The sequence below is a fragment of the Anabrus simplex genome, chromosome 2 (assembly GCF_040414725.1).
Source record: "Anabrus simplex isolate iqAnaSimp1 chromosome 2, ASM4041472v1, whole genome shotgun sequence".
NCBI lineage: Eukaryota > Metazoa > Arthropoda > Insecta > Orthoptera > Tettigoniidae > Anabrus > Anabrus simplex.
The window spans coordinates 527,770,424-527,795,128 of record NC_090266.1 but is presented as its reverse complement, the minus strand read 5'-3'; the positions used below and the strand labels follow the sequence as shown (position 1 = coordinate 527,795,128).

General features: G+C 40.3%; 1 protein-coding gene across 3 annotated transcripts in view; it reads right to left on the bottom strand.

Moving 5' to 3' along the window:
• Positions 1-24,705, bottom strand: part of LOC136862908 (uncharacterized) — a 157,319-nt gene that overhangs the window by 68,942 nt on the left and 63,672 nt on the right. The window contains exon 4 of one of the 3 annotated variants that reach the window (XM_067139187.2): positions 24,018-24,703. The exons of 1 other annotated variant lie outside the window; for it this stretch is intronic. In XM_067139187.2, coding sequence (XP_066995288.2) covers positions 24,577-24,703 — 127 coding nt within the window. In that variant the 3' untranslated portion in view covers positions 24,018-24,576. Of the gene's footprint in view, positions 1-24,017; positions 24,704-24,705 lie in introns of those variants that run through there. One more of the 3 variants, XM_067139189.2, reaches the window with a different exon arrangement.

Sequence of the window (24,705 nt, the reverse complement as noted above, 5' to 3'; positions counted from 1 at the left end):
TCATTGGGGTAATCACATAAATGTGATTGTAAATAAAGGGTACAGATCTCTGCACATGGTTATGAGGGTGTTTAGGGGTTGTAGTAAGGATGTAAAGGAGAGGGCATATAAGTCTCTGGTAAGACCTCAACTAGAGTATGGTTCCAGTGTATGGGACCCTCACCAGTATTACCTGATTCAAGAAATGGAAAAAATCCAAAGAAAAGCAGCTCGATTTGTTCTGGGTGATTTCCGACAAAAGAGTAGCTTTACAAAAATGTTGCAATGTTTGGGTTGGGAAGAATTGAGAGAAAGAAGAAGAGCTGCTCGACTAAGTGGTATGTTCCGAGCTGTCAGCGGAGAGTTGGCGTGGAATGACATTAGTAGACGAATAAGTTTGAATGGCGTTTATAAAAGTAGGAAAGATCACAATCTCTATATATAAAATAACTTGTCCTGACTGACTGACTGACTGACTGACTGACTGACTGACTGACTGACTGACTGACTGATTCATCATCGCCGAGCCACAACTACTGGACATAAAGAAATGAAATTTTGGAGATATATTCATATTAAGATGTAGGTGCTCGCTAAGAGAGGATTTTTGGATATTCCGTAGCTAAGGGGGTGAAAAGGGGGGTGAAATTTTAAAATGAGTGTATCTATATCTCAAAACTTTAAAAGTTTACAGATGTAAAAATTGTTATTTAGAATATTCTTTAAAATTAAGGAAACACGTATTTTTTTGTTTTCAGAAAATCCCAATAGGAGGGGTGAAAAAGGGTGAAAATGGGGGAAAATGGGTTGAATGCCTTTAATCAGGATACCGGTACTTATATCTCAGAAACTGAAGATATTACAGACCTGAAAATTGGTACATTTGATCTCTTTCAAAAATAAAGAAACACGTATTTTTTTGCTTTTGGAAAATCCAATTAATGGGAGGGTGAAAAAGGGTGAATTTTTAAAATGAGTGAATCTACATCTTCAAATTTTAAAGTTTGCAGATGTAAAAATTCGTATTTAGAATCTTCATTAAAAATAAATAATCACGTATTTTTTTGTTTTTGGAAAATCGCAATAGGAGGAGTGAAAAGGGGTGAAAAAGGGGTTGAATGCCTTTAATGAGGCTACTTATATCTCAGAAACTGAAGATATTACAGACCTGAAAGTTGGTGTTTGGGATCTCCTTTAAAAATAAAGAAACACGTACTTTTTTGTTTATGGAAAACCCAATTAAGGGGGCGAAAAGGGGTTAATATTTTAAAATGAGTGTATCTATATATCTAAAAACTTTTAAAGTTTATAGATGTAAAAATTGGTATTTAGAATCTCCTTTAAAAATAAAGAAACACGTAACTTTTGTTTTCGGAAAATCCCAATAGGAAGGGTGTAAAAGGGTGAAAAATGTGTTGAATGCCTTTAATGAGGCAACTTATATTTCAGAACCTGAAGATATTAAAGACCTGAAAATTGGTATTTTGGATCTACTTTAAAAGTGAAGTAACACGTATTTTTCGTTTTTGGAAAATCCAAATATTGGGGGTGAAAAAGGGGGGGGGGGTTAATTTTCTAAGATGAGTGTGTCTACATCTTAAAACTTTAAAATTTACAGATGTAAAAATTGGTAGTTAGAATCTCCTCTAAAAATAAAGGAACACGTATTTTTTTGTTTCCTGTAAATCCTAATAGGAGGGGTGTAAAAGGGTGAAAAGTGGGTTGAATGCCTTTAATGAGGATACATATATCTCAGAAACGAAAGATATTACAGAACTGAAAATTTGTATATGGGATCTCCTTCAAAAATATAGAAACACGTATTTTTTAGTTTTTGGAAAATCCAATTAATGGCGGTTGAACAGGAGTGACAATTTGGGGTGAATATTTGAAAGACTATATCTACAGAATATCTTGGAAACGTAAAATATTACAGCTGTAAAAATTGGGTATTTGGAATCTCCTGTAAATGTAAAGAAACATAGGTGATTTTTTTGGAAACTCCGCTTAAGGGGAACTCAAAAGGGGTGAAATTTTAAAATGAGAATTTTTACAGTATATCTAAAAAACTTAACATGTTACAGGAGTGAAAAATGGTATTTTTTATCTCTATTAAACATAAAGAAACGTGTATTTTTAGTTTTCTGAAATACCACTTGGGTCGAAGGGGGGGGGGGGGGTAAAAGTGACTGTAAATGGTGTTGAATTCTTTTAATTAGGCTACTGATATCTCAAAAATGAAGATGTTACAGACGTGAAATTTGATATTTGCAATCTGCTGTAAAAGTAAAGAAACACATATTCTCGGAAAATCCAATGAAGGCGGGGGGGGGGGGGAGATGAAGGAATTGAAAAATTAATTGACTTAATTGTATGAGAATACATACATCTAATAAAAACTAAAGTTGTTACAGACGTGAAAATTCGTATTTGGATCTCCTTTAAAAACAAAGAAAAACGCATTTGGTGGGGAAACCATCTTGGAGGGCGGGAGTGTAAAGGAGTTGAATTCCTTTCATGAGGGCACATAAATCAAGAACTGAAGAAGTTAGAGTCGTGATAATTGGTATTTAGAAGATTCTTTACTATTAAAGAAATAAGTTTTTTTTGCGGGAAAATTCACTTGGGGGGGGGGGGAGTATTGTGAAATGAAGTGAAAAAAGTAAATTATTTTTATGGGGATACTTATATCTCAAAACTGAAGGTAATAGACGTGAACATTGGTGTTTGGAATCTCCCTTAAACATTAAGAAACAAGCATTCTTTTAATTTTTCGGGGGGGGGGGGGGGGGTTGGCGGTAAATAAACTTAACGGCGGTGGGGTGTAGAAGGAGGTGTATCCAATTGATTTTACTGTTATTAATGTACTTATAAGGATCCTCCGTTGCTCAGGCGGCAGCGCGCCGGCCTCTCACAGTTGGGTTCCGTGGTTCAAATCCCGGTCACTCCATGTGACATTCGTGCTGGACAAAACGGAGGCGGGGCAGGTTTTTCTCCGGATACTCCGGTTTTCCCTGTCATCAGCCATTCCAGCAACACATAATAATAATAATAATAATAATAATAATAATAATAATAATAATATTCCGGACCGTCGTCATATATGCGGACCGCGCTGGTAACGGCTCCTGGACGGGTAATGACTAAGAATGCAGTCCGGCCGCGGGTTCATTGCCGCCAAGGCACCCAATATGACCCCACGCCGGATCTCTTCAAGGATTTGATCCATATTAAAAATGATTATAGGAAAAGATGGCAAAGATTTACGGACCCAACTGACCGGGAGGAATACCTGAGCCTAGCCCGGGAAGTATGAAATCGATTGCTGGAAAGGAAGATTGAAAAATGGGAGGAAACGTGCCGTAAAATAATAGAAAACCAGTCAGATCGGGAATTTTGGTGGATTCACGCAGAAAACGAGTCAGTTCGCGAATTTCGGCGAATTATATATCTAAAACAATAAGCATTCAATTATAAATTTCATTATAATACCGTAGCGAAGCACGGGTATCTTGCTAGTATGAAGATAAAGTTGGAATTCAAGAGGACAAACTGGGGCAAATATTCAATTATAGGAAGGGGAGTTAGGGATTGGAATAACTTACCAAGGGAGACGTTCAATAAATTTCCAGTTTCTTTGAAATCATTTAGGAAAAGGCTAGGAAAGCAACAGATAGGGAATCTGCCACCTGGGCGACTGCCCTAAATGCAGATCAGTATTGATTGATTGATTGATTGATTGATTGATTGATTGATTGATTGATTGATTGATTGAGTCTAACCATCTTCCTCTTGGTCTCCGTCTACTTCTATTACCCTCCTCGACCGAGTCCATTATTCTCCTAGGTTACCTATCCTCCTGTTTTTGCCTTACACGACTCCACCGCCGAATCAGTTTCATGCGTACAGCCACATCAATCGAGTTCATTCCTAACTTGGCTTTTGCCTCCTCATTCCGAGTAACCTCCATGCATTGTTAACACCTCTTGTACCAGCAATCATTCTCGTTACTTTTAAGTCTGTTACTCATAAACTGTGTATAAGGTATCCTGGGTCCACCCAGCTTTCACTCCCGTAAAGCAAAGTTGGCCTGAAAACAGACCGGTGTACCGATAATTTCGTCCAGGAGCTGACTTCGTTCTTACAATATACTGTTGATCGCAACTGCGAGCTCACTGCATTAGCTTTACTGCGCCTTGATTCAATCTCACTTACTATAGGCCTACTACCATCCTGCGAGAATACAAATCCTAAATACTTGAAATTATCTACCTGTTCAGGCTGATATTCAGTTCTCTTAGGTTTCTTACCTAATGAGATCACTTCAGTAATGGAAGGGCTAATTTTCATATCATATCCTTGCACCTATTTTCAAGTTCAAAGATGTTGAACTGCAGGCTTTCAGCACAATCTGCCTTTAAGACGAAGTCATCGGCATGGATTAGACTGCTTTCTGCATTTCCACCCGACTGAATACATCCCTGCTACTTTACACATTTCAGTAGATGATCCATGTAAACTATGAACAACAAAGGTGAAAGATTACAGCCTTGTCTAACCCCAGTAAGTATCTTGAACCAAGAACTTGGTCAATCATCAAATATCACATCAGCTCAATTGTTAACACAAATACCTTTGGCTGCTTTAAATAATTTACCTTAATGCCATAGTCCCCCAGAATGGCTAAACTCTTTTTCTCTGTACTCATAAATATAACTCGCTATTCCTCTCGTAGCATTTTTCAGTTACCTCGCGCATACTGAAAATCTGATCCTGATAGCCCGTCAGTGGTCTGAAACCACACTGGTGTTTACCCAGCTTACTCTAAACCACTGATCGCACACTTCCTTCCAAAATTCCAGTGAACACATTACCTGGTAAACTGATCAATGTAATATCTCCTTAGTTGTTGCAATCCTTCCTGTTCCCTTAATTACTGCTTTTGTCCAATCACAAGATACCTTAATAACATTCCATGCAGATCTTATTACTCTATAACGCCATTTTATCCCTACCTTCCCACTATATTTTACCATTTCAGGTATAATTTAATTTATTCATGCTGCTTTATGAAAAAAAATGGAAATTATTTACCACCCTTTTCAATTCCTCGGCCAACGGCCGTAGCCGTGTTGTAACACCGGATCTCGTGAGATCTCCGAAGTTAAGCAACATTGGGCGTGGTCAGGAGTTGGATGGTTTGCCACGCGCTGTTGGTGGGGGTAAGGGAATGGAGGAGCGGAAAGGAACTGGCCACCCTACCGCACGTAAATTCCGGCTCAGGAACATCTCTGCGGAGGTTCGGACCTGCCTTTGGGCAGAATAACCCTTACCTACCTCAATTCCTCAGGCGTGATTTAATCAACATGATTTTCCTCCTCTCCATGAACTATGTTGTTCCTGACGTCAACAGAAAGATTTCCTTTAACGTTTAGAAAATTTCAAAACATTATTTCTACCTGTCCATTGATTCCCTGCGATCTGTTATGAATTAACTTGATTTACCCAAAACACTTTTCATGACCGAGCTCGATAGCTGCAATCGCTTAAGTGCGGCTAGTATCCAGTATTCGGGAGATTGTGGGTTCGAACCCCACTGTCGGCAGCCCTGAAGATGGTTTTCCGTGGTTTCCCATTTTCACACCAGGCAAATGCTGGGGCTGTACCTTAATTAAGGCCACGACCGCTTCCTTCCCACTCCTAGCCCTTTCCTGTCCCATCGTCGCCATAAGACCTATCTGTGTCGGTGCGACGTAAAGCCAATAGCAAAGAAAGAAAAAACACTATTCATGTCCTTTTCCCTTCCCTTTCTTAGATTCCTTATTACTGTCCAGAAAGGTTTCCCTGCCGCTTGACCTAGCCTTTCCGGTTAATACCGAAATCTTCCTACGACTTATTCTTGGATTCATCAATTAATTATATATTTCGCCCGGTTTCCTTCATCTACATACAATTTCCTGTCTTTGTCAGTTATTCTTTGGAGCCATTTCTGATACACTTTCCTTTTACGTTTATAAGCTGCCCTCACTTCATCATTCCTCCAAAATGTTAGCTTTTCCCCATATTTACACACAATTGTTCCCTGGCATTCCCTTACTGTTTTTACTTCAGCATACCTGTATGCCACACATTCTCTTTCTATATCCTGAACCTTCGTACTGTCTATTGTTTGGAATTTTTCACTAATCATATCCATGCACCTCTGTTTAACTTCCTTGTCTCTCGTCGCCATAAGACCTATCTGTGTCGGTGCGACGTAAAGCCCCTAGCAAAGAGAAATAAAAAAATAAAAAATGTCCTTGTCTTGGAGATTTTCTACCCTTATTCGTCTGCAGACACTGCACTTTCTCTATCCTACGCCTAGAGATACTTAATGCTCTATTGATAAGATAGGCTAGTGTTCTGTAACATCAAAAAATCCCAGGAATACCCGCAAATTCCTAACAGATTTCCTGAATTCAAAGTCTGTTACGGTACAGTTCATTGTGGATCTTGTGCCCCTACCCTTCCACGTGTAACGGTATATACGCCTTATGCTGAAGAATCTATTCGTAACTGCTATTCCATCACTAGCACAAGCACAGAAGTCGAGTAAACGCTTCTCATTCCTATTAGCTTCCATATCTTCGCCACACTTATCCATCACCTCTTAGTATCCTCCAGTTCTATTTCCAACTCTCGCACTATCCTATCCTTACTGTTGACTCAAATTTAGATGTCACCCATTGCTTCATAAAACTTGCGAATTTTATTCTCATCTGCACTTTGGCATGGTGAATTCACAGAATTGTCGGCATAATTCCGCCAACAGCCAAATCTACCCAGATCTTTCGCTCATTTACGTGCCAAACAGAAATTATGTTGCGTGCAATAGTATTTCCGGTGAAGAGGCCTACTCCACACTCCGCCCTTCCCTTTCTGACCTCTGTTATGAATATTATCAACTATCTCTTCCTCGTTATCTCCCCTTATCAGAATATCATAAACACCTAACGCATCCAGACGCATCCTCTTTGGTGACTCACCCAGTTCTATTTTCTTTCTTCCATTTGGCACCATTCCTCATAAAACGAATTCCATTTCATTCACAAAATTGTTTCCGAGGAGTCACTTGTTTATCAAATGGAAGTGGGACCGTTACTCCCATAGGCTCGAGGCTCGCTTAAAATGTTCTGAGCGTGCTCGGTGAAAATTCCAAGTAGGATGCTACACTTATTTATACATAGTCCCAGTCCCAGCGAGAATCTTTCCTCTAATGAGTTAGGGACCACGGTGGATTGTATTGCCCTAGCCGCCTGAGCACATGTAAGGCCATGACTCAGAATATGTCCTAGATGCCCACTCCCATTCCATAGCAACTGGTATCCCGACTCTTCCACTCAGCCGTTGCCCATGGTTCACGAACTAGGATGTGAATACAGTAACCCACACCACGATCATAACAAAATGTAGTGTTACGAAAATATTGCAAAATTTGGTCTCGGAAGACTTGGAGTAAGAAGACGAGCTGTCAGTGGAAAGACATAAAGCTTGAGTGTATGTACGTTGAGTGTTTAGCCCAGAGGCTGACTTGGACCTAAACATAGCCGCCATCAGTCATCATAGGTGGCCCAGGCGTCACTGAAGAGAGGCGTATTAGAGAAATGAGGAGTGAGTTATCCCCCGACCCAACATCTTATGCTCCAGGACACTGCCCTTGAGGCGGTAGAGGTGGGAGCCCTCGCCAAGTCCGAGGAAAAAACCAACCCTGGAGGGTAAACAGATTAAGAAAGAAAGAAAAATCTAGTAAAGGTAACTCTAATGCCGTTAATTACACTCGTGCTTCGTATGCATCAATGAAAGGCAGTGCATTGTTTGTTTTTCATTATGTCGATATAGATCGTCTGTAAGCGAAGTTCTTCGATAATTGCCATAAGGCTGGAGCAGCTGAAACAATGGACAAGGAGTAAATGGGTAAGTTTTGTGTTGTGACTTTTAATCATAAGTGCGGCGTTCAGACAATATACGTACTAATTATCGTTCCAAGTAACCACAATTTGCTTTACGTCGCAGCGACACAGATAGATCTTGTGGGGACGATGGGATAGGAAAGGGCTAGGAATGGGAAGGAAACAGTCGTGGCCTTAAGTAAGGTAAATCCTCAGCATTTGCCAGGTGTGAAAATTGCAGAGGTGTATTCTTCGGGGACCGGGGCTACCGCTGGTAGCCCAAGAAAATTACATCAAAATCAATAACATTTTATTACAGTTTCAGCGGAGCATTCAAAAATCGTGACATTCATGCACATTCTTCTTTATAGAAAGAAATTATGGTTAGATGATAGTGAACGTGGCAACTCTGCAGAAACCGTGACCGGAGAGCGGCAGCCGTAGCGCCACTCTCCCCATCACCCCGCATCTACACTCGTTCGGTGCAGGCTCAGCACTGATAGCGAGCCAGTTGCCGCTACAGCTAGCGGTTTCTTCGTTCGTTCGTTCGTAATCTGTTTACCCTCCAGGGTCGGTTTTTTCCTCGGACTCAGCGAGGGATCCCACCTCTACCGCCTCAAGGGCAGTGTCCTGGAGATTCAGACTTTGGGTCGGGGATACAACTGGGGAGAATGACCAGTAACTCGCCCAGGCGGCCTCACCTGCTATGCTGAACAGGGGCCTAGTGGAGGGAAGGGAAGATTGGATGGGACAGGCAAGGAAGAGGGAAGGAAGCGGCCGTGGCCTTCAGTTAGGTACCATCCCGGCATTTGCCTGGAGGAGAAGTGGGAAACCACGGAAAACCACTTCCAGGATGGCTGAGGTGGGAATCGAACCCACCTCTACTCAGTTGACCTCCCGAGGCTGAGTGGACCCCGTTCCAGCCCTCGTACCACTTTTTTCAAATTTCGTGGCAGAGCCGGGAATCGAACCCGGACCTCCGGGGGTGGCAGCTAATCACGCTAACCACTACACCACAGAGGTGGACCTAGCGGTTTCTTACCTAGTTAAAAACATTTAAAGCAACAAGCAACCTACAATAAATATACATTTTCGCACGTATAGATCTGATATTTTTTAGAAGTTGTAGTATTTTCGATATGTGATTCGTTTAAGTGTCTGTATGTTGCATAATTGTATAATTTTACTTATAGCGTCTTGTTTTAACTGAGCCAGCTTTGGCTTTGTGAGGAAATGATGGAACAAACACTTGTGGGGACTTTAAATGCCAATGACTGTATAATAGAGACTTTTTTAAACGTTCTTTTCAACCGTCTTTCAAACAATGACAAAGCTCAAATTATGAATATGGCAAGGCCTACGCCTGAATTAAAAAAAATACCGGGCGAGTTGGCCGTGTGGTTAGGGGCGCGCAGCTGTGAGCTCGCATCCGGAAGATAGTGGGTTCGAATCCCACTGTCGGCAGCCCTGAAGATGGTTTTTCGTGGTTTCCTATTTTCACACCAGGCAAATGCTGGGGCTGTACCTTAATTAAGGCTACGGCCGCTTTCTTCCCATTCTTAGGCCTTTCCTGTCCCATCGTCGCCATAAGACCTACCTGTGTCGGTGCGACGTAAAGCAAATAGCAAAAAAATTTAAATACGTGCCGATGTGAAGGAAAACAGAGTGAGTATTCACGTCATTTCAAATCAACATAGTACATATCAGTAGCGTAGCCAGAATCGACCTATGGGGGGTTTGTAGTTATAAAACTATGATAGAATATAATGAACATGACTGTCATTATAAGGACACTGATACAAATGAACTATGTTGATATTCAGATTGAGCACCGATACACTACAAGATTTTACTTTAAAATACAGAACAAGAAGAATATGATCAAGTTAAATAGTTTTACAACGAATGGTATGCATACCGGCCTTACCGACTATCGGCTGGTGATAGTCCAACATAGACAAGTAAACATTAAAACCCAAGAAAGGAACCACAAATTAAAGGCAACAAACTTACCTCCAGAAAGACAGATAATTACCCAGTGATCCACGGACCGAACAAAACCTTGGTACGGTAATAAATTGTTGTAATGCTACTAAAGAACACAAGAAGTTCTTTGAGTACATACGGTACGTATTTAATTCATTAGATCCAGTAATCGGGAGATAGTGGGTTCGAGCCCCACTGTCGGCAGCCCTGAAAATGGTTTTCCGTGGTTTCCCATTTTCACACCAGACAAATGCCGGGCTGTACCTTAATTAAGGCCACGGCCGCTTCCTTCCACTTCCTAGGCCTTTCCTATCCCATCGTCGCCATAAGACCTATCTGTGTCGGTGCGACGTAAAGCAAATAGCAAAAAAAAAAAAAAAAAAAAAAAAAATTCATTAGATAAGAATAAATAACACTTTAAGTAGGGAAAAAGAAATAGTGTAACGTTTTTAAGATATACTCATTTTAAGAATTCACCACGTCTTGAGTAGATTTTCCAAAAGCAAAAAATACGCGCTCCTTTATTTTTAAAGGAGATTCCAAAAACCAATTTTCATGTCTGTAACATGAGTTTTTGAGGTATAAGTATCCACATAAAAGTATTCAACCCGTTTTTCACCTTTTTCACCCTCTCAACAGGATTATCTGAAAACAAAAAATACGTGTTTATTTTTAAAGCAGATTCCAAATACCAATTTTCATGTATTTATTTTTCGCTATTTGCTTTACGTCGCACCGACACAGATATGTCTTATGGCGACGATGGGATAGGAAAGGCCTAGGAAGTGGAAGGAAGCGGCCGTGCCCTTAATTAAGGTACAGCCCCGGCATTTGCTTGGTATGAAAATGGGAAACCACGGAAAACCGTCTTCAGGGCTGCCGACAGTGGGGCTCGAACCCACTATCTCCCGATTACTGGATACTGGCCTTCATGTATTTAAACTGTTCAGTTTTCGAGATAGATATACACTCATTTTAAAAAGACTCCCTTCTCCTCTTTCGCCCGCTTAACGATGGATTATGTCAAAATCCTCCCTTAGTGGGCACCTACATTGTAATATGAATGTATCCCCAAAATTTCAATGCTTTATGTCCAGTAGTTTTGGCTCGGCGATGATGAATCAGTCAGGACAAGTTATTTTATATAGATGAGAGATTTCAGACGGTGCAACCAGTTGCCACTAGTTCTCGCTGTCCACTCCAGTTTAATCCGGTCCGTGTGAGGAAGTCCAGAATGACGAAGCTACTGTGTTCATTGTCATATATGAGCGTAAACTTGGAAAAAAGTAGCCTTACTAGGTAAGTAGATGCAACAGTGAACACGGAAGACCTGATATATGAAGCGGAAAGGCATCCCGCGATATGGGACGCTTAAGTCGATGAATACGGAAACAAACGTGAACGAAGAAAACGCTGAGTTTCATGACAAAACACCACCAGAGAGAAACGAGAAAAGTGAGCGTTCTCCTTATATTTTACGTAAAACCAATAAACCTGGGCCGCTATCTCACCGTCAGTTAGTTTCCCAGATGTAATCACGTAGGTTGAGTCGACCTCGAATCAGCCCTCAGATCCGGATAAAAGCCCTGACCTGGCCGGAAATCGAACACGGGGCCTCCGGGTAAGAGGCAGTCACGCTACGCCTACACCACGAGGCCGGCTTATATTTTCCGTACTTTTTATTAATTTGCTAGAAGAAAACTCAGTGTAGCAAGACAATTCTGTAAATTGCGGAATATATTCAGAAAAGAGCCGGGCTGAGTTGCTCAGGCAGTTGAGGCGCTGGCTTTCTGACCCTAAATTGGCAGGTTCGATCCTGGCTCACTCTGGTGGTATTTGAAGGTGCTCAAATATGACAGCCTCGTGTCGGTAGATTTATTGGCACGTAACAGAACGCCTGCTTGACTAAATTTCGACACCTCGGCGTCTCCAAAAATCGTAAAAGTTGTCAGTGGTACCTAAAGAAAAAGATTATTATTATTATTATTATTATTATTATTATTATTATTATTATTATTATTATTATTATTATTATTATTATTCAGAAAAGATTATTTCAATTGATTCTATGATTTTTAATGTAGTGATAAGTTTTAAGCATGCAGGAGACTGCTATTATAAACAAGATACACATAGAATGAAGGATGAAATGAAATGGCGTATGGCTTTTAGTGTCGGGAGTGTCCGAGGAAATGTTCGGCTCGCCAGATGCAGGTCTTTTGATCTGACGCTCGTAGGCGACCTGCACGTCATTATGAGGATGAAATGACGATGAAGACGACACATACATCCAGCCCCCGTGCCAGTGAAATTAACCAATTATGGTTAAAATTCCCGACCCTGCCGGGAATCGAAACCGGGACCCCTGTGACCAAAGGCCAGCACGCTAACCATTTAGCCATGGAGCCGGACAGAATGAAGGATAAAAGGTTACCACTACTTAACTAATGTCATTCAATACCGGACGAATTGGCCGTGCGGTTAGGAGCGCGCAGCTATGAGCTCGCATCCGGTAGATAGTGGGTTCGAACCCCACTGTCGGCAGCCCTGAAGATGGTTTTCACACCAGGAAAATGTTGGAGATGTACCTTAATTTAGGCCACGGTCGCTTCCTTCCCACTCCTAAGCCTCTTCTATCTCGTCGTCGCCATAAGACCTATCTGTGTCGGTGCGACGTAAAGCAAATAATAATAATAATGTCACTCAAAAAGAGCTCATTAAAAAAATTAAAAATTACGAAACACATGTAAAGTTACAATTGTATTTTTGGTATTCACCTAAGGGAAATGTTTATTTTCAGCATAGTACTGTAGGCACAATACTTATGTTCCTAAATACGATCCATTTGTCATGAAACTGCACCTTCCTCACTGATAGAATAGTTGGTAAATTTGTCTCGTAAATTGCTGGCAAGCCTTGGTGTAGGTCCTGAAGCAGGACAATCCATTCAAACAATCCGTCTACTGTCAGAGTATCTTCGATTTGAACACTATCCCTCTCTCGTACACAATTATGCAAAACACAACACACTTTCACTATGTCCTCTGCTAGTGTGGGGTTAACATTCAGCGGTCTATTTGTTTGCAAGTATTCCAAACGAACATTCAACGTATCTGCGTGACCGTTGTACACAATTCATGCTATCGACTTACCGGATTGTGTAAATTGGACAATGGCACAGTATACCGATGACACAGTCATTTACGGACCCATAGAAAATAATATTGATCTAGTACAATTTCAATCGGATCTGGATAGTATAGCTCTGTGGTGTGATGTAAATAAAATGTGTATAAATGTTAGAAAGTATAAATATATGACTAAACAGAGCTATGCAACTACTCCAGAACCAGCCTACTCTATGTGGAATCCAACTACTGCCTTTCAACTCCATCAAACTGCTCGGTATTCATATTACGGGGAATCTATTTTTTTTTTTTTTGTACAAGTTGCTTTACGTCGCACCGGCTCAGATAGATCTTATGGCGACGATGGGACAGGAAAGGGCTGACGGAGAATCTAAAATGCAATAAGCATGCGGAGGAAGTGAGGTGTAAGGCATACAGAGCACTCGGTTTTGTCCGTAGATGTCTCTGTTGAGAAAGAAATAAACTCTACGAACGGTATATGTGGCCCCTGCTACTCTATGATCTTCCTTCCTGGCACCCAACGACAGCGGAAAATATGAGAAAACTAGAAGGTGTCCAGCGCCGAGCAGAAGGTATAATAAACAAACACATCCCTTTAAACACAGCCAGGTCGTTGCCACCGGTGAACTCATTATGTAAACAAATAAATGTAGCCTTCATTAAGAAATCCCTGACAGACAACACACATCTCTCCCCTTTCGACCATCTGCAGCTTAATTACCGCTCTGTTCAGAGAGGCCAAGGAGTTACTTTTGTCCCTCCCCCTCGCCAGAACCTCATATTTAAATGAATTTTACGGGCGGTCCGCTCGTCTCTGGAACCTTATACCATCTGAAATAAAACTGCTTTCTTCCCCACTTCCTCCACGCAGTAAAGAAAATGTATATGTATATAGAAACAAATATGTGATGTATATAACTTATTAGAATTTCAAGAATGATGCGTCAAGTACAGTTGAATGTCGGCGAATGTGTATGCATGCGGGTGTTGGAGTGGTTGTGAATGAGTATGAGTTCGGAAGAGTGTGTATACAGGAGTATGAGTGAGGGTGTGAATGACTGGGTCCTTTTACTCTTTTTTATGTATTGCATAAATCAAGATAATTTTTATTCTAAGAGTACAATATTTGTAGTGTAAATATGTAAATTTAAAATTATCTGTACATCAGTAGAATTTATGTAAACATACATGTGAGATGGAGGCACTTCCAAGTATGTGGGTCTCGCCCTTTCTCTATCACTCCTAGATTTTTACATGTAAAACTTAAGGAAAATAATAAATAAATAAATAAATAAATAAATAAATAAATAAATAAATAAATAAATAAATAAATAAATAAATAAATAAATAAATAAATAAATAAATAAATAAATAATCAAGTCTGTACATAAAAACTTATTTCTTTACATTTAGAAAAGTGACCGCATATGGTCGCAGAATATGACGGGAAAAATCAAATCCCTCATCAGTTGCAAATACAAAGAGCAGACTCATCAAATCCTGTGCACGACCTCTGCGGTGGAGGAATGTTCAGGGTTTCGCTTTCAGGTTCCTTAAAGAACACTGTATCTTTAAAGACGGTTAAGTGTGATGACTTTCCATATACACCTACAGTATATTGATATTGATACACAAAGCAATCAGCAGAATAGGACAACATTCTTATAATTATCGTACAAGGAACCACTATGTTCAGGACTGATGTTTTTATATGTTTGCGTTCTAGCGCTACCAGCTAATGTGAGAAATTCGTCCTTTGCTAAAAGTGAGGTGCAGTCTGTCACTAGAATATTTCTGTCACTTCAGTGAATACAGACTGGGTTCACTCGCCTCCATATAGTTTTGTAGACTTGTATTATGGTTGAAATATTAGTTATTCCCAGTCCTTATTAGTAGTGAAGATCAGTCATGGTAGAACCCGAACTCAAATACCTTCAGAAACACAAGCATATTACGGAACATACATGTACATCAATGGAATCGACTTACACAATACAGTCATACACGAGTGCTTGTATCCATGTACTTTAGCGAACCCAATGTGTATATTCACTGCATGTACGCAGCCTAAATGTATTTTTTCAGCTGCTATTACCCAGAAGAAGTAGAAGAGCGTTCACACCTGCTATACGAGAGAACTTCAGAGAAAGAAGAGCCAGGGAAGTGGTTCGGGAGTAAGTGGACGGAAGCAGTATGTTTAATTCGAAACCTTTTGCTTCTTGGAAACGGCGTCGAAAAAGAGATCAGGTAGCATGGATGGCGGAGATGTTGCAAACTCTAGTGTGTAAAATGAAGATGTAGACAATACAGGACTGGATATTGAACCCATAATTCTACGATGAGAAAAATATTTTTTATTTTTCCCAATATTTATTTCAAATCAACAAGCTACTTTTATTTTTGAGGGCAGCCATGTTGTGCTCCTAAGAGCCTCGATGTCGCGTGGGAAAGATCTCACCCGCGGCAAGCTCGTGAAATACCGTGACACCTCGGCGGACTTCGAGTGCCCGATAATTCTTTAAATTCACGGAATTCTGCGTAACGAGGGATTTTGGCAATACAGTAAATGAAGAAATAAATAATCTAAATTATTCTTAAACCCTACGTGAAGACAGAACCCCCACGGTAAAACATAAATGCAGTTAAGCCTAAGTACAAATCCGCGTCAGATCAGTGGACTAGCTCCACGTGCCAAGGTAAATGGATGAAGAAAACCCGCGAAACGCCCGGGCAGAAATAATTTATTTCAACTGTTGCGAGTGTGGTAAAATTATGAGATTAACATCTAAAATAATTACAAGTCTGTCCGGAATTCTGGGACAAGTCTCATAAAAATCGGTCTATTGGACGCGAAATTAGCAGATTACGCAATCAAGCTTAGTAGTGTGTGTAGCGTCCCTCATAAGACTATAAAAGGAACCCTCCACTGCATATTTTTCAGTGTCGATCTGGGTTTTGAAGCAGCGGTACCAGATTGATCTACAAACAACTTAGTACATGTTCGTGGCTGAGGTCCACATATTCGGTTAGAAAGGGAAGATGACAGAAAATTTCTGAACTTTTGCCGACAAACTGTGAAAGTATAGGCGTCTGTTAAAGTACACAGCCAAATGTTATTGTATCACCTCATGTGCGTTTGAAAGTGGTAAGAGAGTTGGGAAGCTAGTCAGAGTAGTTCTGATTTCGTTATCTGTTGAACACCTGTTATATATGTGGGTGACAGAGAGAGAAAACTCTGGGAAGAAAGCAGACAGTCGCAGTTGACTGCAGAACGAGGGAGGTTCGTGGTACAAATTATAACGAGGAAAGTGCGTGATTTGTGTTGTAATTTAATATCGTGTGAAAAAGGCAGTGTTTGTAAGATTGATATGTGAAGAAGATGATGTTATTTGTACCAATGTACGGCTAAAGGCACGAGGTCATCTGGCGACAATGTAGCCAGAATACTGAGGATGACTCCATTTTGCAGGTTTGTCTATATTTGTATTATGTTGTAGTTAGATTTTATTGTTATGTCCCAACACATTTTTCAAGATGATTGTCGGGTTGATATTTGTAATTATCAGGCGAAAAGTGTTATAATTTTGGTTAGCGTTTGAAAATTTTAGTTTGTAAATTTCACGTCAAGAAACTGCAAAATGCGACGTTTAAATCTGGTGTTAATGTTCTATGAGATATTGTCCAAAGTGAGGAAAATTAGGAAAGCTATAATGGTAAAGTAGTCGTGGCGAATGTTTTAATTTCAATGTCAGTTGAATTCAGAAATGTTGGTCAATAATAATAATAATAATAATAATAATAATAAAAATAATAATAATAATAATAATAATAATAATAATAATAATAATAATAATAATAATGTATACGGCGGGATAAAAATTTCCTATGTTAAAAGTGCAGTTTAACCAGTGTGTTTTACAAGGATCGCAGGCATTTAGATAATTCCAGTGAAATTCGATAGAGTGATATTTGTTCATGGGAAGTAAAATTTTGTGACATCGTGTATGTCGATGATACGGAAAATCGCGGTGTGTTCTTGGATTCTCGAGGTCCGAAAGTAGTAGTAACAGTAAAATAAAGAGGTGTAATTTATAATGGTTGTTGTTTTCACTAGAGGATTGAAAAATGAAAAGGGTCTTGGAAATATAAGAAAATGGATTGAGAGCGAAGAATTTATATATGTGGAGATGAGAGGGATAGGAATATGGAAGGGGAAAGGAAGCCTGGATTTTAAGTGATACCGCTGGGAAAAGGCGAGGAGAATGAGTTTGAGACAGGCTATGTTTGCCGAGGAAGTATTTGGGAGACAGGCTGTATTGTGACAGGCTGTAGTGTTTTCCGCTACCAATCCGAAATTTGAGACAACTACTGTGTGAGGCACCGTAGATTTCTAGTAAGATCCCAAGTGAAAACGACTCTAGTAAAGATTAAAAATCTTGGTAGTAAAAGTCAAGTGACTAGTTACGTAAAGCCTGTATGAATATTAAGATAATGTGACCTCAAGGATAAAAGAGCATTTAGAATACATGGTAGGTGTTGTATTGAATTTCGTTTCACTGGATATGTCATTGATATAGATATTTGGAATTGACGGTCGGCGATGTGAGAGTTTCTAATGCGGTAGTGATGATTATTATTTTGAATACATCCACTAAATGGTAGACGTGTGTTGGGAATTATCAATGCTTCCATAAAAACTTCATTGCACAGGCTGAGATTGTTTTTGAGTTGGAGAATTGTTCGTCACGTATATTTATTTTCGAGTTCACGTATTGTAACGAGATGGAGACTTACTGCATTTTTCTACTTGCATTCGTTTAATAGTAAGAGTTTAATAGTAAGAGACGTGGTTCCATGTGTATTGAAATGTCGGAGTTGGTTTTGAAATTGTTAGTTCGCCTGATATGCTAGGGGATGCGTAGTACGACCCATTTTTTTACGCCCGACCATAGATTTAGGACGTTACATGTTATCCTTGGAGTTACTGATGGTGAGACGTCCTAGTCCACGCCCGACGATAGAATTTGGAAGGTATCGTGTACATAGAGATTAGTGTTAGGATGTACAGATTTTAAGTGAGCCCGACGATAGGTCTGGGATGTCAGCTGTACATACTCAAGTCTCAGATTAGATGTTTCTTTTGCTTTTGCGAAGCGACCTGGGCGAAGGTAGCATCTGCAGTAAAATATGAAGAGGGTTAGATCGATAATAATGAGGCCAACTAGTGTGTAGCTCCAACAGCTGGAAGGTGTTCCCTAAGATAACGGGGCCGCTATCGGCGAATGAGGGTTGCCCAAATATTGGATATCGACCTGACGGAGATTAAATATTTTACTGTAATTCTCCATGCGTGTTGAGTTTTAATGACTTCGATATGTTATTTTATTTCACGGACTTAATTGTTTTGTCGTTCTGACGTCCCTTTCGTTTTGATAGTGTGCATATTGACACTCAGTGTATTAGTGTGAGACTTGAGTTGCGAATGCGGTTTCGATTCGATAGCCATTAATATTATTTTATTTTCAATCCTTGTCGTACTTTCATTTTATTCGTAGTTGAATTCGATTAAGTAATCACTTTATAGGTAGTGTGTTGGGACAGACAATAAGTAGATGGATCTGTAATGGTAGTCATTGTTTTTCAAAGGAAAGAATTCCTTAAAGTAGTATTTTTCAATGTGGACTGGTAATTTTATTAAACGTAACATAACCATTTCTAACCTGAAAATCGGTTCAATAATAATACTTTTCAAGTGATTTACCACTTGTTAATTAACTTCAGTGTTTGGCATTTCTCCTAAATGCGTGATGAATAAGTGTTTCCTGCATTTCGCAGTTTTGTTCCTTTAGAACGACGTAACGTAAGGTCCTCGCGGATCATGTTGTTGTTGGTTCCTTCCGAACAGCTGTTTGGGTGATGCACATTTAGCATCGGGATTACCTTATCACATAAGGGTGTCATGAATGACAAATACATGGTGGAATTTTATTTCAATTGTGAATGATGCTGTTAACTCGTAGTGAACACCATGCTTTCCCATAATATCTCGCAACCTATCCAAAGCAACTGATAGTCAATTTGGTTCGATTAAGGGTCCATTCGGCGGGTGTTCCGTATCCGTAAAGGGTATTCGACTGGTGCATAACCTTAATTGAGAGGAAATCAGGCGTTCTACTTGTTGAAAGTCAGATTTTCCACGGATCGTGTGGATTAATTCTCAGTTTTCGTTTGGAGTAATAGGTGCCCGGTTTTCAGGTCTTTCCTTTTTCAGTTTTGCTGTCCACTAATGTACTAATTTCTCCGAAGCAACTCTTCGAGATTGTGAGAAATAAATCAACGCTATGCAATGTGACTGCGTTTGAAACATTCAATAATAAATAATTTTAATTTTTTAATTCAAGGATTTATACTAAAATAATGTTGTCGTGTCATTTCGATTTTAATAAAAGTTAGTAAGCACATATTTGCTCCTCATTTCAAGTAGTTAGGATCTCTTCTAGGACCCCATCGTTTGGTTAAGACCGTGACCGAATTTATTCCCGCAACGACCCATGATTTAAGAGTTCTATATTGTTCTACTGTAGCAGCCGTGGCCGACCAACGATGGAATGGTAAGTTCAAGGGTTCAATATAGAAATCGAAGATGACGAGTCTGAGAAAGTCAGCTGTTGACAATCGAAGACAAGGAAGACCAAAACACAGTACGATGAACTGCTTGAAGTTATTAAGAAGAAAAGTGGTACATCGGGTGAGAGTGATGAGGACAGACAGTTTCTGCTTTCTCTGATATCAGAAACACACAAGGTTCCGGATAGAAAGCTGCGAGTAAAATCTGATATTTTAGTACAGCTATCTCTCAAGCTTAGGGAACATACCAAAAATGGCCGCAGTCAATGCCATACCAAGGACTACCCAGTATACAGGATATGCATAACCAAGTGCACATTATTGTGGCCAGTATCCAGCATTTTCGACAAGTCACAGTTCTCTAGTGAATTTTCCGCCTCGAACTTACTACACCTTTGCATAATATCCAAATTCTGTATCCACGTCGGAAACCGGGATTGCTTGATTCGGGAACTGGAGGGGGTCCAAGGGGGTGGGGGCGGTGGCTCGATTTGTTCTGCGTGGTTTCCGATTGGAGAGTGGTGTTGCAGGGCTGGTGCGGGGTTTAGGCTGGGAGGATTTCGAGAAGGGGGAGACGAACTGCTCAGCTAGGCGGTATGTTCCGAGCTGTCATTGGAGAGATGGCGTGGAATGACATTAATAGACGAATAAGTTGGAGTGGTGTCTTTAAAAGTAGGAAAGATCACAATATGAAGACCAAGCTGGAAATCAAGAGGACAAATTGGGGCAAATATTCGTTTATAGGAAGGGGAGTTAGTGATTGGAACAACTTTGCAAGGGAGATGTTCAATAAATTTCCAATTTCCTTGAAATCATTTAAGAAAGGTTAGGAAAAGAACAGACAGGGAATCTGCCATCTGGGCGACTGCCCTAAATACAGATCAGTAGTGAGTGATTGACCATAACATCTCCGGCACCTTCTGAAGGCAACAGCCAGCTGAGTGATTTTGTGCATTTTGATGACTGATTTGACTTTGTAAAGTAGATGTAATTTTGTTATGGTTATAATACATTAAAATATCCATGGCACAACATCGTTCTGTTTCTTTTCGTTCATTCAAAATGACAAGAAATTATGACAGCAACAAGGTTATAATTGGAAGTTATGATGAGTCTGAGATTTTTTTTTTTTGCTATTTGCTTTACGTCGCACCGACACAGATAGGTCTTATGGCGACGATGGGATTGGAGAGGCCTAGGAATGGTAAGGAAACGGCCGTGGCCGTAATTAAGGTACAGCTCCAACATTTAGTGGGTGTGAAAATGGGAAACCACGGGAAACGATCTTCAGGGTTGCCGACAGTAGGGTTCGGACCCACTATCTCCCGGATGCAAGCTCACAGCTGCGCGCCCCTAACCACACGGCCAACTCACCCGGTGATGAGTATGAGAAATTCAGCTGTAGATAGTCGAATACTTTTCCTTATCACTGTGTCAATCCCTACAATATCCGTCATTATGTAACTCAGAAGGTTATCAAACGATTGTTTAGATATCCGGAAGTAGTTCAAATTTTTTATTTCGTCCACGCACAGATCTGTAAACAATGTGTGATAAAGACCTCTCTCCAGTCTTCCTGGGAGCGTAGGATGATCCTGCATTGTTCTTGCCCTTCATTTGTTTTTCTTTTGGATTAGAAAATCAAGCAGAAGCTGTTTCTCACTCGCAGATACCGTTTTATCAACTGGAAATGAGGAGTTGCGGGAACCACCACAGCCGAGTTGTTTGTAGTTTTTGACCTGTTCTCCGTACAGGTTGCTGCAACCGATCGCCGCCACTATTTGCTTCGTATAAAAGGGGCCTAACGGGCTAATATAATGTGTCAACAGCATGAAGGCAGTCCTGTGAAATCCAGACGGTATGTTAGCGGGTATTGTTATGTTGAAATATCGTATTTTGGTGCCACCTCTTGTTAGGAAACACACAGGGCCTCAGAGTGTCCTGAACAGTACACTGGTGCTGTTAATGTTCCCCTCGAGATCATCAGAGGCGTCACGGACTCTGTTCTTGCTGTGTGCCGCTCAACAACAAAGGTTGGAAGTGCGCGCTTATCAGTACGCCTCCACACTCTGGTACGGTTGTCATGCATACCGAGACAAAATCTTGATTCGAGACGATCCGTCGTCAGTCCTCATTCTACCCATCCGCGATAAAACTTCAAACGACGAACCTGTTGTTTGGGTGTCAATTGCAAGCAATATAAGGGACGTCACGAATGCAAGCCCTGTTCTGGTAGGCGCCTCGATAGGTTGCCGGCGGACATTGAGGTCTGAAGCGTTGCCACTGCATATTGTTGGATGATGGATAGTGACAACATTAGTTGCCTTCGCATCTGTCTAACGGCGAGACATCCCTCTCGTCTGGTAATTATTCTGGGTCATTCAGAACCTTTCATGCGGGTATATCTTCCTTCTTGTGTAATATGCTGAGTAGTAGGTATTTTCAGATTGTTTTCAGAATACTCCAGATGTAAAGTACATAAGATAAATGGTGGACTCCCTCAGGGCTCTGTATTGGTCCCTCTACTATTCAACATGTACACACATGACCTCTCAATAACCAAATCCAGAAAATTCATGTACGCAGACGACATCGCATTGGTCGCCCAACACCAACGCTGCGATGAATCTGAGTCGATGCTTACATCAGACTTAAAGATTCTAGACAGTTACTTTCGTCAGAACAACCTTAGACCAAACCCTCAGGAAACTGTTGTGTTTACCTTCCACTTGCGGAATAGAAGTGCTGGGTACAAACAAAGCATACCATTCAGATGAGATAATCTACAGTATTTTAACAACCCAAAATACCTGGGAGTCATCCTGGACAGGTCCTTGACATACAAGAATCACCTCTGCAATGTGTCAGCCAAGATCAAGACTAGGAATAACATCCTTCAAAAGCGGGTACATTCTGGGGTGCTAATGCTGAAATCCTGATATCCACTGCTCTTGCATTTTCTTATTCCGTCACTGAATATTACTGCTCAACCTGGCTTAACAGTGCTCGCACTGGACTAGTAGACACCCAGCTGAACCAAACAATGCGTATCATTATAGGGTTCATCCGACCAACTCACACACACTGGCTTTCCCCCTAAGTCACATACCACGTGCATCCCTAAGGAGATCACAGTCACTGCTTATGGAAGAAAATAGAAAACAATCCTCACCTCCCTATTCATTCTGACATAGCAGCTTCTCCAGCTAAACGACTGAAATCCAGACATCCTTCTTGGCGTACTGCAGTGAATCTACAGGACACCTCCTTTAATGTATCGGACGCCAGGAAAGAACAATGGACAAGCAATCTTCGTTACCACATCATCACATCATTAAGAACCCCTGCAAGTGCCCAGACGGCAGTGGAGGATACTAAACCGAATTAGGACCGGCCAAGGTAGATGTGGAGCCACTCTCTTCAAATGGGGATGGATAACATCACCGCAATGTGACTGCGGAGAAGAGGAGCAGACAGTGAATCACATTGCATTTGAGTGTCCTTTGCATGCTTATGGAGGCTCTATAGAGGACTTACATTGTGTCTCAAGCGAAGCTCTTTTCTGGCTTTCACCTTCTGATATGGAACTTTAGTTATGAACTTGAGATGGTTATTGTGCATAATGCATTTATAATATTGTATTCATCATACGCTAAATAAAATAGTAACTGACTTTCCTTTCATAAGCACATCAATAAAACTGCATACAGCGTCGTCCTACAGTCGTTCCAGTTACTAATGTTGTGGCAGAGGTAATGCATCGGGTGGCGCTTCTGCTAGGCCACCTGAAGCCAGAGTCAAACTATCTTCACTATTGCACTCGATGGTATTCTGTATCGACTTTCATCTCTTTGGGATAATTCGTTCTGGGTACGGATTTTTTAATAACAAAGTGTGTATACTCAAGGTTCGCACTTTCTTTTCAGAGATGAGATAAAACGAAATTGTTTCAGAAGTGCTAGAACGCTGATTTGAAGTCTTTCAAACATGCATCCTACCCTGGCAAATCAATATACTGCAGAGTGCCTTGAAACGAATAACATGATCATTTATTTATTTGTAATGCCAAGATCAAACGAATAATAATTTTTATCTTAAAGTTAAGGTGACTCCCTCAGTAACACTTACTATATTATTTATTATTTTGAACTTATTGATATTAATAGGGCTTGTTGCAATGAAAATAACAGTTCTATGAATAGTATATACAACTCTCCGATGCAGTTCTTGTTCAAAATGGAATGTGCATAATGTTCGGCCATTGAGATTTAAGGAAGCAAACATGGGATTATGGAATTTGATTTCCAAGGAAAGGGTAGATTAAATAAACACGTAATTATTGTGGAAGTTTAGTTTCCTTGCCCTTAAGCTATATTTTTTATATATATTTTTTTCATGATAGAATGGAGTTTTGCCATATACATATATTTCTAGTAAAAAATCGCAACAATTTTTAGGGACATGTCTGCTCAGGTTATTGGAGCCAGCCGTTTGAATAAGCAAGGCTGAAGCTTCTGAATGATTTGTTTCCGATTCAGCGTTGCAGCGTTAAGGTTTCTTAGAAGAATTTACTTTTATTATACTTGAAATGGAGTACTATTAAATGAACCACAAAATAGTGAACTAAAATTCAATGTATTGATTTCAAATTAGACGTTCGCTGAACTGTACAAGTAAATGAAATGATAGAAGTCCAGTTTGGAGATATTTATATGTTTATCTGCATGGATGTATCCTCACGAGAGTTCTTTAATCAGGTTATTACGAGTAAAGAACTGATGTGCATGTGGTGATGCAAATACTTCCTTTATGTAAATATTGTGGCTGTGCTGATTGTTATATGAACGTAACAACACTGAATCGGTGGTTGTAAGATGATACAGTAAAATCAAGGCGATGGATGTTACTCAGTTGCCACCTCGTGGTTTGATGGTCTTGCTTGCTGGCGGTGGGATCTTAGTGAATCCTGCAGCGTCGAACACTGGCAGGACATCTCGAACACGTTGGCCTGAGGTCGTCACAACATCAAAGATCCT